This window comes from Petaurus breviceps, unplaced genomic scaffold (genome assembly GCF_028583685.1).
Source record: "Petaurus breviceps papuanus isolate PSGF00001 unplaced genomic scaffold, PetGlider_PUasm1.0 90769, whole genome shotgun sequence".
NCBI lineage: Eukaryota > Metazoa > Chordata > Mammalia > Diprotodontia > Petauridae > Petaurus > Petaurus breviceps.
The window spans coordinates 12,815,689-12,831,521 of record NW_027187341.1 but is presented as its reverse complement, the minus strand read 5'-3'; the positions used below and the strand labels follow the sequence as shown (position 1 = coordinate 12,831,521).

The window sequence follows — 15,833 nt, the reverse complement described above, 5'->3', positions numbered from 1 at the left end:
TATGTTCAGAATATTTTTATTATATTCAAATTCATTTCAAGTTGATAACCCATGAATAACAAACAGATTTAGTAATTCTTAAGGCATAGTGGATAGAGATATATCCATTCCCTGGCCTGAGTTAGGAAGGCCAGGATTCAAGTATGGCCTCTGACACATAGTATGTGTTCCTGGACAAGTCACTAAACCTCTGAGTGTCCCCAGGCAATTCTCTGATTTCAAAATATACAACTTGTATTAAACTGTTAATTTTTATTAGAAAAGGAAACTTCCTTGCTGGGAGTTGCCTATCCTAATAACATCAGTCTAGATCACTGCCCCCCCCCCCCAAAATGTCATACATTACCCAGAACTAATTAAGCAAAACAACCAAATCCCAACCATGCCAAAGAGAAAGATTTTACTGTATGTGAAACGCTGCTCTACTGCAGATAACAGACTTCCCTTTAGTTCACAGTGCAAAGCCTAAACTCTTATTCATCCCATATGAAGACTGCATAAACAATGTCTCTCCCTGCTCAATTAAGATAGTCATTTATATCACCAAAATAGACAATACAAAATTGGTTCCTGTCTTTAGGCTCAATGCCAGAAAATCCCATTTCTGTGACTACTAGAATCTCCTTACTCCCTGCAAGTCAACCCTATAACTTGACACAGTTTGGGTGGAAAAGCAGGATAGAAAGGAGAGGCCTGAAGACTTAAATATTTTTTAAATTTATTATTTATTTCTAAATACTTTTCTTCTTAAATTTTGAGTTCTGAATTCTCTTCCTCCCACTCACTGAGAAGGCAAGCAAAATTATATCAATTAATTATATATGTGAAATCATGAAAAACATATTTCCATATCAGATGGAAAATGGCACCAAAAAGCAAAAAAAAAAAAAATTTAAAATTAAAATAAAGAGAGAGAGAGGGAAAATCATACTTCAATTTACATTCAGACGTCATCAGTTCTCTCTCTTGTAGAGAGCATTTTTTCATCATGAGGCCTTATCTTGGATCATTTTATTGATCATAGCAGCCAAGTCTTTCACACTTGTTCATCATTACAACATTGCTATTTGATCTCCCAGTTCTCACTTCACTTTGTATCAGTTCATATAGGTCTTGCCATGTTTTTTTTTTCTGAAATCACCTCCCTCATCATTTCTTATAGTACAATAGTACTCCATTACAATCATATACCACAACTTGTTCTGCCATTCCCCAATTGATAGGCATCCCCTCAATTTCCAATTCTTGCTATCACAAAAAGAGCTGCTATAAATATTTTTGTGCCTATAGATCCTTTTTTCTTTTTCTTTGATCTCTTTGGGATACAGATGTAGCAATGGTGTTACTGGGTCAAAGGATATGCACAGTTTTATAGTCCTTTGGGCATAGTTCCAAATTGTTTTCCAGAATGGTTGGACCAGTTCACAACTCCAACATTTTATTAGCGTTCCTATTTCTCCTAATCTCTTCCAGTACTCTTCTGACAACTGTGAGGTGGTACCTCAGAGTTGTTTTAATTTGCATTTCTCTAAGCAATAGTGATTGAGAGTATTTTTTCCATATGACTCTCGATAGCTTTGATTTCTTTTTCTGAAAACTGTCTGTTCATATCCTTTGACCATTTATCAGTTGGTGAATGGCTCTTACTTTCATGAATTTAATTCAGTTTCCAATATAGTTGAGAAATGAGAACTTTATCAGAGCTTGCCTGTAAAAATTTTTTATGTTACTTCATTGTCTAGGGTATTTTCTTTTCTTTTTAAGCAAATGTAGTTTCCCTGATTATCTTTTTAAATTAAGTCTATTTTTGCTTTTGCTGATCTGAGATTATGATTGCTATCCCTGTCTTTTTTACTTCCACTGAAGCACAATAGATTCTGCTCCAGACCTTCGTTTCAACTGTGTATGTCTTTTTGTTTGAAGTGTGTCTCTTTTAAACAACACATCATTGGATTCTGGGTTTCTAATCCATTCTGCTATTCACTTCTGTTTTATCAGTGAGTTCATTCCATTAACATTCACAGTTAAGGTTACTAACTATGTATTTCATCCATCCCACTTTTTCTGTTTATTCATTTCTCTCTCTTTTTATCCTGTCTCTCCTCAAAAGTCTGTTTTGTTTCCTACCACTTGCTCCCTTAATCCACCCTCCTTTTTATCATTGTCCCCACCCCATATCTCTTATCCCCTTCCCTTCCTAGTTTTCCATTGGATAAGATAGATTTCTATAGCCAATTCAGTACATGTATATATTCTTCCCTCTTTGAACCAGTTCTGATGAGTGAGGTTCAAGTATCTTTGCACACCTCCTTTATGAGAAGATTTCCCCATTCTACCTCTCCCTTCCCACTTCTATCACTGCATCCCTCTTTCTCATCCCTTCATATTTTGGGGGGAGGGAGATCATCCTAATATAATCAACTCACACTCATGCCCTCTATTTATGTAAACTCCTTTAACTGCCCAAATAATAAAGTTCTTAGGAGTTACATACATCATCTTCCCATATAGGAATGTAAACAGTTTAATTTTATTGAATCCCTTATGATTACTCTTTCATGTTTACTTTTTTATGCATTTCTTGAGTCTTATGTTTGAACATCAGATTTTCTATTCAGCTCTGGTTTTTTCATGGCAAACACCTGGAAGTCCTCTATTTCACTAAATATCCACTTTTTTCTCCTGAAGGATTATACTCAGTTTTTCTGGTCATAATCCTAGCTCCTTTGCCTTCTAGAATATCATATTCCAAGACCTCTGTTTCTTTAATGTGGAAGCTTCTAAGTCTTGTGTGATTCTGACTGTGGCTCCATGATATTTGAATTGTTTCTTTCTGGCTACTTGCATTGTTATCTCCTAGACATGGGAGCTCAAGAATTTGGCTCTAATATTCCTGGTAGTTTTCATTTTGGGATCTCTTTTCTTCCCATCAAAGACTATAGAAGGCTCCATCTTTATTCAACAAATATATATTATAGGTGCTATACTAGGTGGACCTGGAGTCAGTAGAATTCATAATTCTGAGTTCAAATCCAGCCTCAGACATTTACTAGCTGTGTGACCCTGGGAAAATCTCTTCACTCTGTTTGCCTCAGTTTCCTCATCTATAAAACGAGTAGGAAAAGGAAAAAAACAAACCACTCTAGTACCCTTGCCAAGAAAACCCCAAAGGAAGTCACAAAGAATTGGACAGGACTGAACAACAACAAAAACAACAATATATTGTAAATATACCATCGGGATAAAATAGACATTTTAACCTCAATGAACTTAAATCTAGCTGGGCAAGTGAGACAAAGAAATAGGAAACGTTAACTGATTTTTTTTCTCACATTCAATTTATAGCAACTTCTAACTTTGCAAAGCACTTTCCTCTATTTACATATGGCCCTCACAACAACCCTCTAAAGTAGTCAGGGCAGGTCACATCATCCTCATTTTACAGATATAGAATCTGAGGTCTTGGAAGAAGTTAAAAAGAATTGCCCAAGGTCACAATGCTAGTAAGTAGCACGATCCACTTATGAATGTGAATCCAGTGTTCCTTCTACAGTACTACATTACAGTACAAGGCAATAAAACATCATTGGTGCTAACAAGTGCTCTAGGTCAATGCAGAGGAATTCAGAGGCAGGAGAGATCACCATCAGATAAGAATATCAGGAAAGGATTCATTGAGAAAGATGCATGAAATTTGGAGAGGCAGAGAAGGATGGGAGTGAGAGCATTCCAAGGGCAAGAACAATGGTCTAATCACAAGCTAGAGGGACCTTAAGTAGATTAGTCTGGCTGAAGAAATGGGTTCAGAGAGAATAGTGGTTGAAGAGATAAGTTGTGTCCAGGCCAGAGAGAACTTGGAATGCCTGGTCAAGGAACCTTGTACTAATGGGGTCTGACTGATTCTTCACTTCAACCACTACTGTCATTACTAGCAAATTTGAAATCAAGATGAGATGATACCTGAGTATCATATATGAATAGCCTGAGTAACACAAATGAATACATGAATATTATAGGGGCAAAATGATGCTTATGCCTCCTGAAGCCTGAGACTTCTACATTGCTGTTAACAGTCAGTTAACTGGGTTAACTGAGCTGTGTTCTCATTTCTCTTCATAGTTATATGCATAGCTGGGACTATCCCATAACACAAAATATAGCCCCAGAAGATCTTCAAGAATCTATGATTTTGCTGGCCAAGCAGCTCCAGGGAAACCTCAGGTGGAAATTCTCTTTGTTAATGTAAATCCTAGCACATCTCATACTTAGAATATTGGAGAATTGCCGAGGGTTCAGAAATGTTTCAGAAAGGGTTCAGTATGGTTGCTGTTGCCAAATAGACTTCAGCATATCATCCAGGGTAAAGTTTGTTACACATTATTTAAAACAACCTGACAAGATAAATGTAGAGTAATAGTTTCATATGGTACACAGTGATGCTTCATTATTAATTTGATTGCATTTAAAATGTGCTAATATGCAAAGTAGTCTTTCAGTCATTAGAGCAAATTAGTACAGTTCATTTGGAGATGCAGAGAATAAGATAAAATATGTTGGTGAAACATATTTAGGACCCATTTCATTGGTAAGGAGATCATATGGAAACTAAAGAAGCCTATTTTCATATTCTACTACAAATTGCACAAGCTTACCCTCAAAGAAAATATTCCATTGGCTGCTACCAAATTATTTCATCCCAGATTATTTCACAGAAACCTTTCTACACCAATTATGCCACCATGATTTTAGAAACTGGACTGAAGAATTAGGCACAAAAATAGCCATATATTTAGTGTTTCGAAGTATAAAAATACCTTGCCTAATTGTAACACAGCTGTCTGGAAGCCTCATTTATCTGGTAACATCCAAGAGCTCGAGGATAATAAGGTTCAGCTCAGCCTAAAACAGATGTTGCAAGATCTGTGCATGCTAAATAAAGCCCGTGTACTTTACTGATAGGAGAACACCTCAAATCCTCGCTCAGAGTCTATTTGCCACACTTTTGTTTTGTGTACAGTTCTAATGAGTCTGGTTTCTGGTTTCTAAACCCGCTGGAAGTGAGGACCAGCAAAATTCAAGTAGGAAGAAAGTTATTCCTGACAGCAGAGAGAGGTGGTAGCTGAAACCATGATAGAAAACAGATGCAAGTACTAAAAGCACAGAAAAATTAAACCATTTAGTATATGCAATAGGTCTGATGATGTCACTGTAGATTAGTGCAATAGTGATAATGTCCATCGTTATGATGCTGTCACCAGAAACGTTTAAATGACATACAGTATATTTTGCTTATTACAGCAAGGAAATATGTATTTTATAAAGATTTCAATGCAAAATTGAATTTTTGAAGTTTTGGTAACTAAAGGAATAAATTCTCATTTACCTGGAAATTGGAGCCATGTAGAACAACTTAATTCTCGAGAGTTCTAGCTAGTCAAGTTTCACTCTTATTATTAAATATTATATGAACATTGTGGAAAAAAATCTATATATATTAATGTGGTTATTATTAATATAGTAGCCTGGTTGGTTCAAGTCCTGGCTCTGACATAAGGCAACTCCCTTAATCTCTCAGTCCCCCAGGCAACTCCAGAAAACATAATTAATTGAGCATCTGTACCACTGGAGGGAGATTCCACACTAGGAGCTCTCTATGCTGATGTTTCAGGTCTGACCCTCCCATCTCCCAGAAAATTGATTAGTACAATCCACAGATATTTTTTTTTAGGTACTTGGGGTTAAGTGACTTGTCCAGGGTCACACAGCTAGTAAATGCCAGTGCTCTATCCACTGCACTACCTAGCTGCACAAATCCATAAATTTTTAAACTAAACCTTCCTTATGAAAACCACGTAAAATATTGTCTCTTACACAGGAATGGCAATGTAAAGTGATGATCTTCCTGACTAAGTAACTGGTTAATTTTTAGGAGAGGCACAGAGTTTTTCACTAGCTAGAAGCCTGCTTCCCATGACTCCAGCAAGACCACTGCAAGAGGCAGCTAAGTCAACAACAATGTCATCATTTGAAAAAGTATAAACAACTTCCCAGAGACATCTATTGCCTTCTTCAATAATGGGAATGCCTGAACTTTGGTTTGAGTGAGTATGGAAGGCTCAGGGGCACAATGGTATCAATACATACCTGCTGGCAATATGTCTAACTACTGGCTAAAAATGCAAACTGGAGCAAAGTATGTTCTGGCAAAGCTAAGAATCAATTTCTAGGAAGAGTTTCAATGTTTGTCATCTTTAAAGCAAATGATCTTTCCTTTGGTGTGACAAAGAGCTTGCATTGATGTAGTCGCTGGTTGGTAGCTTTAAGTATTCAAATGGCTGATAGGATTCTTTGAAATGCTTTTGTTGGCTGCATGCCCAGACAACTTACCTGAGGGAATATTGGTGCCATTAATAGTGAGATGAGCAAATGGCTGGGTTTTCCTGGAGAAATCCAACAAAGGATGGTCCATCATAGCTGGAGATGAAAGAAGTCAAGTTAGATCCAAGAACATCAATCTAGCAGGATGCCAAATATTTATATTGGCCAGTGCTCACCTTTCTCTGCTCTTGTATTCTCTGTCCTAACCATAAGTTTTAGTTCCTAAAAGGGAAAGGAAAAGAACACAAAGTTTTAATGCAATGGCAACACTTTGCATTGGTGCAATGTCTTACAGTCCTTAGAAGTGTTTTTATATAAGTTCATTATCTCAGGTCCTAACCACAATCTTGGACACCAATGTGTACTCTCTTAACAGACTATGATCATCTTTTGCAAAAAGTGGATGGAAGACAAGAATGCAAGGGTACTGTGATGAAATATTTCTTTCACATAATACTATTTTAGGCGCTTTTATTTCTTGTACTTTTGACGACTAGATGTATTGTTGACTGAGTAAATTCACCACAGAAAATTGTCTGGCTATTGTGAGGAAACCATACAATGTTGGCATACCAACATAGGGCATTGCAAACTATGCAAGCTAATAAGAGAGCAAAAAAAAAAAAAAAGAGCATGTAATTTATAAAACATGGGGTAATTGAAGCATAATTAAAAATAGTCAGCAGGTACACAAATGGAGAGGAGATTAACCAGGACAATAACAATTACACAGAATATGTGGTTCTCTTAAATCTTTGGGGGAATACTTTTTATGTCCTTTTCATTAGAGCACATGGTTGCTATACCAGTTATGCGCAGCCCACAGAGAAGAGAATGATGGTCAACAACCAGTGGTTAATTTTTTTTTAATCACAGTGCATTAAAAAGTACTACACAGAAGTGTAGGAGCTTTTAGAATGCCTATAATTAACTTAAAATATTGCTGCAAGTAAAAGTTTAGAAATGCAGGCCAGAGAAAGGAGGTGAACTGGGGTCCACAAAGAGGACAGGTATTTGCATTTCAATTCAAGGCTGCTGCTTCATCAAAGCCACTCAGAGACCTCTTCTGGATGCCTTGCTAGTCATGTCATTAAGTACTGGATTTGTGCATTGAAAGTAGTGGTTTTAATCCTTTAGGGAGCAGCTGGAGATTTAGTCCCCATTTGAAGCCAGACCTAAATGATAACTGATTTATATAATCTTGAGAAAGCCCTTAATCTCTTTGTGACTTACTTCAACTATCTATTAAATCAGTATGATTAATGCACGTCAATTATTTGCAGGGATGTTCATTCAAAAGAGGGGATGTATACCCTCTAGTCAAATGTTTTGCAATGCTTTAAGAAAGAATGTCCTAACATTACATCATTACCAAGCATCAGCAATGGCTACACCTTCTAAAATTACAAAGCTGGAAGATATTGAAAGAAATAAAAATGTATTCCATTCCCTTGACCTGGGACAAGAATATACCATGTCACCTCAGAGAGATGAGAATCTATTCTATTTTTAAAGACCCCTCTTGAGGAATCACACTGTCTTCCTAAGTAACCCAGTACAGTGTTTTAAATGAATCACGATCTTGTTTTACTTTAAAAACCTTAAGGTCAAGACACTCAATCTGAACTACTGGTTTGCCCCACTCCATCTGAGATCTAAGCCTTTCCCCAGCTCTTTAACAAGCTCTACTGGTACACTACGGTCCCTAAGATCCTTCGCTCAGTCCCCACCAGGCACCGAATCCTATAATTCCCTCATTTTTACCCTTGCTGAAATTCTGTAGGGACTGATTTTACATCTCCTTCTTTAACTGATGATGTCTCTTACCTGTGTAGTTGCAGAATTAGAAATTAGGCATAATTCATGCATATCAATATATTTCATATCAGATAACCCTTGGGAGGTCATTGTACTTAGGAGTCCATTAAAAATAAAATCATTCTTTACTTAATATATATCTTTAGATACTTCATTTTCCAGAAATGCACACAGAAGTTTAGGAAGTGCTTTAAAAGTCCAGTGGAACATTCCATGCTGGGCAGATTCAGAAGGCTAGCAAGACTCTCTGGCCTTTCATTTCTTGATTACCTCTAAGTTCACACTTAACATGGGGAATCATATAGAAAAATAATTGCCAACTTATAACTTGGAGGTAGAAAGAGACAAGTGTATCATAAAATCATAATGCTGAAATGGATTGGAAGTGAGGTCAGAACCAACCTCCTTGTTATAGACAAGGAAATCATATGTGATTGGATGTCAATAACCATCCTCTGTCTGTACATTGCATTACTCAGAGTTCTTAAGTCTCTCAGATTTCTTAAGTCTCGCAAAGTTGTTTATACAGTGTTGGTATAGTATAGATAATTCTCCATATAGACAAGGAAATGGAGGCTTACGTTTTATTCTAGTTTCTAGTGGACAAGAGTCCAATAGATAGAAATACAGAGCAATAATTTCAAGTTACTGACTAAACTTCAGACTGGAAGGGGTCCCTCCTCATGACCTACAGCCTCCAGATTGGGAATGTGTGTTTATGTATATATGTATACGTGTGTGTGTGTGTGTGTGTGTGTGTGTGAAGAGAGAAAGAGAGAGAAAGTGAGAGAGAGAGAGAAGATAGATACAGATAAATAACAGATTTTAATATATAGCACACCTCAGTAGTTCTTCCAATATGGACAAGGTTGGGGAGAGGAGAAATTAGAAAACTTCAGAATCATTATGTGCCCCCTTAAGGTAAGATCACTTACTAACCAAGATAATACAATAACAATAACAATGACAATAAGATTTATATAAAGTTTTAAGGTTTATAATGTGCTTCAAAATATCTCATTTGGTTCTTATAGCAACCCCGTGACATAGGTGCTATTATTATTCCTATTTTACAGATGAAGAAACTGAAATAGACAGAAGTTAAGTGACTTGCCCAGGGTCACACAACTAGCAAGTATCTGAGGCTAGATTTGAATTCAAGCTTCCCTGATTCTAGGCTGGGTGTTCTATCCACTATACCACTTAGCTTCCTCATGTGAATAGTTATATAGAACTATATATACCGAATTTGAACTCAGGTCCTCCTGATTCCAGGGCCAGTGCTCTATTCACTGCACCACCTAGCCACCCCTTGTTAACAAACTTCTAAAGAGTTACTTTATAGAACTAGAAAAATAATAAATTTCATCTGGAAGAACAAAAGGTCAAGAATTTCAAGGGAAGTAATGAAAAAAAAAACCAAAATGGGGAGAGGGTCTAGAAATACTACATGTCAAATTATACTATGAAGCAGTAATCATTGAAACTATTTGATACTGGTTAAATGCTAGAAAGTTTAATCTGTGGAGATGATTAAGTATACAATATATAGAAGCAAACAGAAATAGGAGACTAGGGTTCAATAAATCCAAAGACCCTAACTATTGATATAAGGATTCAGTATTTGACAAAAACTACCAGGAAACAAAAGCAATTTGGTAGAAAACAAAATATAGACCAACATCTCATACCATATACCAAAATAAGCTTCAAGGTCACATTGTAAATTAGAGGAGCATGGAAGAAATTACCTATGACTAGGGGAAAAATTCAAGATTAAATAAGGGACCAAGAGGATCACAGAAGATATAATGCAAAATTTTTATTATATAAAATTTAATAGTTTTTTGTACAAATGAAATCAATGTAAAATTTAAAAAGAAATAGGCAAGTAGAGAAAAAAATCTTTGTACCAAATTTTTATGATAAAAGTCTCCTTTCCAAGATACATAAAGAATGAATTCAAATGTATAAGAATAAAGGCCATTTATCAATTGACAGCAAATGAATGAGTACTTCTCAAGAGAAGAAATCCAAGTCATCAAAAACCATATGAAAAAATGCTCCAAATCACTAATAATTAGAAAAATGCAAATTAAAGCATACCTCACATTAATCAGATTGACAAACTTTACCAAAAAATGAAAATGACAAATGTTGGAGAGGCTGCAGAAAAATGGGCATATCCATGCACTCGTGGTGGAGCTATAAATTGATATATGCATACTAGAAAGCAATGTAAAACCATAACCCCCAAAATATGTATACCCATTAAGCCAACAATACCATTTCTAGGTTTATAACCCAAAGAGATTGAAGAAAGAAATAAAAGAGCCGTATGTATTAAAATAGGTATAGTAGCTTTTTTGTGGTGGTAGAGAACTAGAAATTAAGGCAATTGAAGAGAATATGGCATATGAATGTAATAGAATGCTATTGTGCCACAAGAAATTGTGAAATGAATGGTTTCAAAGAAACCTGGAAAGATTTGTACAAACTTAAGAAGAGCTGGATGCAGAAAATTATCTATACTATACCAACACTGTACAAAACTTTGAGAGACTTAAGAACTCTGAGTAATGCAATGTCCAGACAGAGGATGGTTATTGACATCCAATCATATATAATTCCAGAGGACCAATGATGAAGCATACTGCCCACTCTCTGACAGAGGTGAGAGACTCAGAATAAAGATAGAGATAGATGAATAGAGATATAGATATAAAGACATATATCTACATAGATATATACATACATATGTGTGTATATGTATACACAGATATATATACACAGACATATACACATATATGTATCTATAGGGACAATGTGGCAATTTGGTCATTTTGGGTGTTCTTTTTTAACTATGTATATTTGTTACAAGAATATTGTTTTTCTTTCTCCTAGTAGGAGGATGAAGGGGAGAGAGAAGGAGAAAATAAATGTTTGTAAACTGAAAAAAAAAAGTAAATGCAATATTAAGTGTAGCTCAGGTAAACCATATAACAGCATAGTGTGATTTTTTTTTTTTTTGCTTTTTGGAGGACAATTGGGGTTAAGTGACTTGCCCAAGGTCACACAGCTAGTACATGTTAAGTGTCTGAGGCTGAATTTGAACTCAGGTCCTCCTGACTCCAGGACCAGTGCTCTATTCACTGCCCCACCTAGCTGCCCCTATAATGTGAATTTTTTTAAAAGACTTTTGTTTACTTTCAGAATGGGACTATCTTATACTGAGTATGTCCTAGTGAAGTTATATGGGATTAAGTTATATGGGATTAAGTTATATGGGATTCTCTATTTGATAAATTTTACAAAACTTCTGCCAAGTGTTCTCTTTACTTTTTATCAATTTAAAGTTTTACTAGATATATAACTCTAGCTTAATTAAGAGTTTCCAGTAAGGAGTCACATTAAAGCAAAGTTGGTCTTATTTTATCAAAGAATGTTAAAAAAAAAAAAAACAACAAACCATATTTCTCTCAAGAACACTATAGGGAAATTTTATTGAAAACATAGGTATCCATGTGTCTGTGACCTGAGATTATACCAACATATTGCCAATATCTGCCCTGGTACCATTCCTTTGTAAACTTGATAATCTCTCTCACTCACATTAATAGATGGTAACACTGAATGTTCCCAATATTTTTTTGAGACTCCTTTTTACTGAGTTGGGGACAGTTTTCATATTTTATAATATTTCATTATATTTGTACTTTTGGACTAAATTTTTGCAGGTACAGGCTATTGGAACATAATTATGTGTTATGTTTCATATGTTGTTGGACATTAAATCTTAGGGGTGACAAATCAAATAACAAGTGGGACTAGACAAGAGAAAACACTTGAGTTTTATTAAGCAGAGGGTCCAAATTTCTATTCTTTTTCCCACAAGTTAAGTCTACATTTACACAGTCATATTAAGTCCAGTAAGATAATAACTAGAAAGAAGAGGCTAGTGGATGCTCCCAAAGACATGGAGAAAGCTTGTACACACTCAGAAATGGGGTACAGGGAGAAGAACCAGAGCAATGGTGTTGGGCATCCCCTAATCCCAGCCCTACTCTATGGACTGCAGAGAACGGCAACAAGCGTCCATCTTTAGGTGATGGCACAAATGAATAAACAAAATATGGACCGGGAATCCCAAGAGCCTCAATAGCACAGAACAGAGAGACTAGGGTCTAACTTACAATCATTCCATTTCAGAATTAGGAGGGTCTTCCAGTGTACCCCTCCCCACCCCTCTCCCCTCTCCCCCTGGTAGCCCAAAGAAAGACTCTTCTACACCACCCCTAAGAAGTGACCTTTGTGCTACTGGTGACCATCCACTCACTACTTCACGAGGCATGTATCTTTACACTAAATTATAAACTTGGGTCTTTAGATTCTAAAAATGGTGATTTCTAGAAAATGGGAGTCTGACCCTTTGCACAAATCCCTCCAGTGACCGAAATAACAGCAATATTTTTTTTCTGTCCCTGTGGGGTAATATGAATATTGGACGAAGTGAGGTCCAGGTTGCTTTTAAACCTAGAAACCTGAACTGAAAGTTTAGTAGATCTGCAATACCATTTTCAATCCTTGTGGCTGTTGACCCCTGGATTTCAAAATCAACGTCCAGTTATACATATTTCTATGACAGTTATACATATGTTTTATGAACCAGCTTTAAAAGGGGAAAAACAAACAAGCCTTCACTTCCCAAACTACTTTTCTGACCAGAGAAAATAAACAAATGACTGTCCAGAATTTCCAAAGGCTAACCACTCAGCTGGATTTGCTGTCTATCCAGGCCCTTTCAAAGCAGAACAAGATGCCATTGAGACAGGTACCTGACCATTATCTCATGTATACCAATGATCATAGAATCATGATTCCAGTCTACTTCTGAGTTCCAGACATGCTCATAGCTAAACAAGTTGCACAATGAGAAACCAACCTGTTTCTATATATCATTTTATTAAAAGAAGACACATGTACTACGAATGACCAGGGGTGTGCTGGATGTGGTTGGAACCCAGTTCTAAAAGTGAATTATTGCACTTTCAGGGTGAGCATCTGCACCACAGAAATTGACAAAAACTATGAATCAAGGATTGATTCATTGTTTTATTGATTGTCTAGACTTAAGAGAATGATGAAGAAAATATTAATAATGCATATTAAATTTAAAAATAAGCTGTAGGTAAAATTTTTCCAGAGAGTTGGTTGTTAAACATTTGCCAGCAGATTCTTTCCAACAACCCAGGATTGCTGTGAGGAAGGTACTTCAAACACCATAGAAATGTGAGCTGTTATTACTAATACAAAGGAGGAGGAATGAATGGCAGAAGCCTCAGCCTCCTTTTGTCCATATCCATCTTCATATTTTTTTATTTCTTTGGTTACAGATATACCTTTTAAAGTTAAGCTCATTCTATTAGAATATAGCTCACCAAGGGCAAGGATTGCCTTGCTTTTATATTTCTATCACTTAGTATAGTGTCAGTAGAAAAAGGGGGTGGTCACAGTGGACAGTTATGAAGGATTTCTGATAGGGCAGGAATTCTTAACTTGGAGTATGATAACTTTTTTTAAAAAACATATTTTGATAACTATATTTCAATATAATTGGTCTCTTTTGTAATTTTATGTATTTCATTTTTTGCCTTTAAATACATTGGTCTCAGAAGGGGGTCTGTAGGCTTCACCAGACTGCCAAAGAAATCCATGATTTAAAAAAGGTTAAGAACCAGCCCCTGGATTAATCACAAGGCTCTTTGAAGTTTTTATTTTTTTGGGAATTGTCATTGAATTCTGGAAGGTGTCTTCGAATGACTAATATTCAATTTAAGTACAATGATTTTATATGGCAGAGAAGGTAGAAATGCCACAAAGAACATTTCCAACCTCTTCCTTCCCTGTGAATAAATTATTCAGGTAGAGAAAAAAAATGCCTTTAATCCTTATTTAAACACAGCTGTGAATAACTTTTTAAATTGGTCAGTTTGTTATTTCTTTTTTGTTCAACATCCTGTGCAATTATAGATCAGGATTCTTCCAGTCCCTAATTCCCATAGATTTGCATAAAGTAGGGCAGGGAGCCTTTGAAGCAGGACCCAACAAATAGCTTCCAGCATAGGAGGACAGTTTCCAGAGTGAGGAAGCCAAGCAAACAACACACCCTGCTGTCTCATCTTTGTTGGTGAAGGCCCCTATACAACTGCCCCTGCTAAATTGCCCACAATGCCCTTCCATCCAGGAAGACAAGGCTACCCATTTTCTCCCAACTATGACCTACTTACCAACTATTCTATTACATGCAAGAGTCTAAGCCTGGTCCAGTTGTGACTAACAAGTAAGCCAACAGCTTCCCATGAACTTCCTAAGAAAATTGGTGTCATTATTTATAGTCATTCCTTCAGCAAATTAATGGGAATGAATGACACACTATATAGGAAGAATTGCCAGTGGGTTCAATTTCATGACTGGCAACATCAGCAGAAGGAGAAGGATACTACCATTTAAAAAAATAAGCATAATTTTAGTTTACTAAGCTTTGACAGTGTCCACTTAACCTTTAAAAATCTGATAGAAATAGTGTCTTAACAGGGGGCCTAAGAAAACATCTGCCAAGTCAAAAAATACAAGTCTTCCTCTGACACACTGCCACCTTGTGGCAGCTCTCTATTATGATAAGACCTTGGAATAAAACAAGCTGCCTTCTCCAGCTTTACCAATGCATTTCCCTCCCCTCTCCCCAAAGTCTAACAAAATACTCATGAGTTAGGAAGCGTTGGGGGGCAACGAGGATTTTGTATAGCAGTGACTGATATTTTTTCTTCTTTATGTTGCATTAACTTTTCACCTCACTCTTCGTCACTTATAATTCCATTTAATCACTGGGTCCTGACATGGAGCCCTAACTTTCATTTTTTATCTTTTTTTTTCAATGTCATATTTATTTAGTGCCTATGTAAATATTTTGATGTACAATTTCTCCTCTAATAAATAAGTACACAAATGATCTAAGGCACTGTGCCCCCTCTCATTGATTCATTCCCAATTTGATATCCAAGAATCATAAGCTTAATTTTCCATGAAATATGATGAAAAATGTTTAGCTTCATGTTCTAAATTATTTGGGTTAAAATAGTTCAAATATACTAAAATCTGAGAGAAAACATTTGGACCCTTCATTAAGTATATGCAACAGAAACTGGCAAGGCCCAATAGGGCAAAATAGATTGTTGTGGAATATAATGACCCACCAGGATTTTTTTTTAAACACTAGGTCTCTCTATCTACCCCAGGCTAGAAGTATAGTAGCAACTCACAGGCTACTCCTAGTATGGCTTAATGAAGAAATTTAAACCTCCTCCATTTTTCCAACCTGGGCTGACTTGTTCCTCCTTAGGGAGCCTGGTGGCCTACCACTCTCTGGGGCTTACCATATTGATATAAGGCCCTAACATGAGTTAAGTTTCAAGGGGAATCAAGAGAATATCCTGACTGAGGGAAGAGATGGAAAGGAAAGAGTTCCCTTTCTAAAAAATGGATATGGATACATGAAGGCCTTGTATGAAAAAAAAAAGTTATACTGCACAAATATAGTAAAATGTTTATCCACACACCTTCCCTTCTTCTGAGTAGTA

The 15,833-nt window shown here is 36.2% G+C and overlaps 1 protein-coding gene across 1 annotated transcript in view; it reads right to left on the bottom strand.

Moving 5' to 3' along the window:
- Positions 1 to 15,833, bottom strand: part of TNFSF11 (TNF superfamily member 11) — a 55,378-nt gene that overhangs the window by 2,336 nt on the left and 37,209 nt on the right. The window contains exons 3-4 of the mRNA XM_069068829.1: positions 6,555 to 6,600; positions 6,388 to 6,474 (exon numbers count right to left, since the gene is read on the bottom strand). Coding sequence (XP_068924930.1) covers positions 6,388 to 6,474; positions 6,555 to 6,600 — 133 coding nt within the window. The remainder of the gene's footprint in view (positions 1 to 6,387; positions 6,475 to 6,554; positions 6,601 to 15,833) is intronic.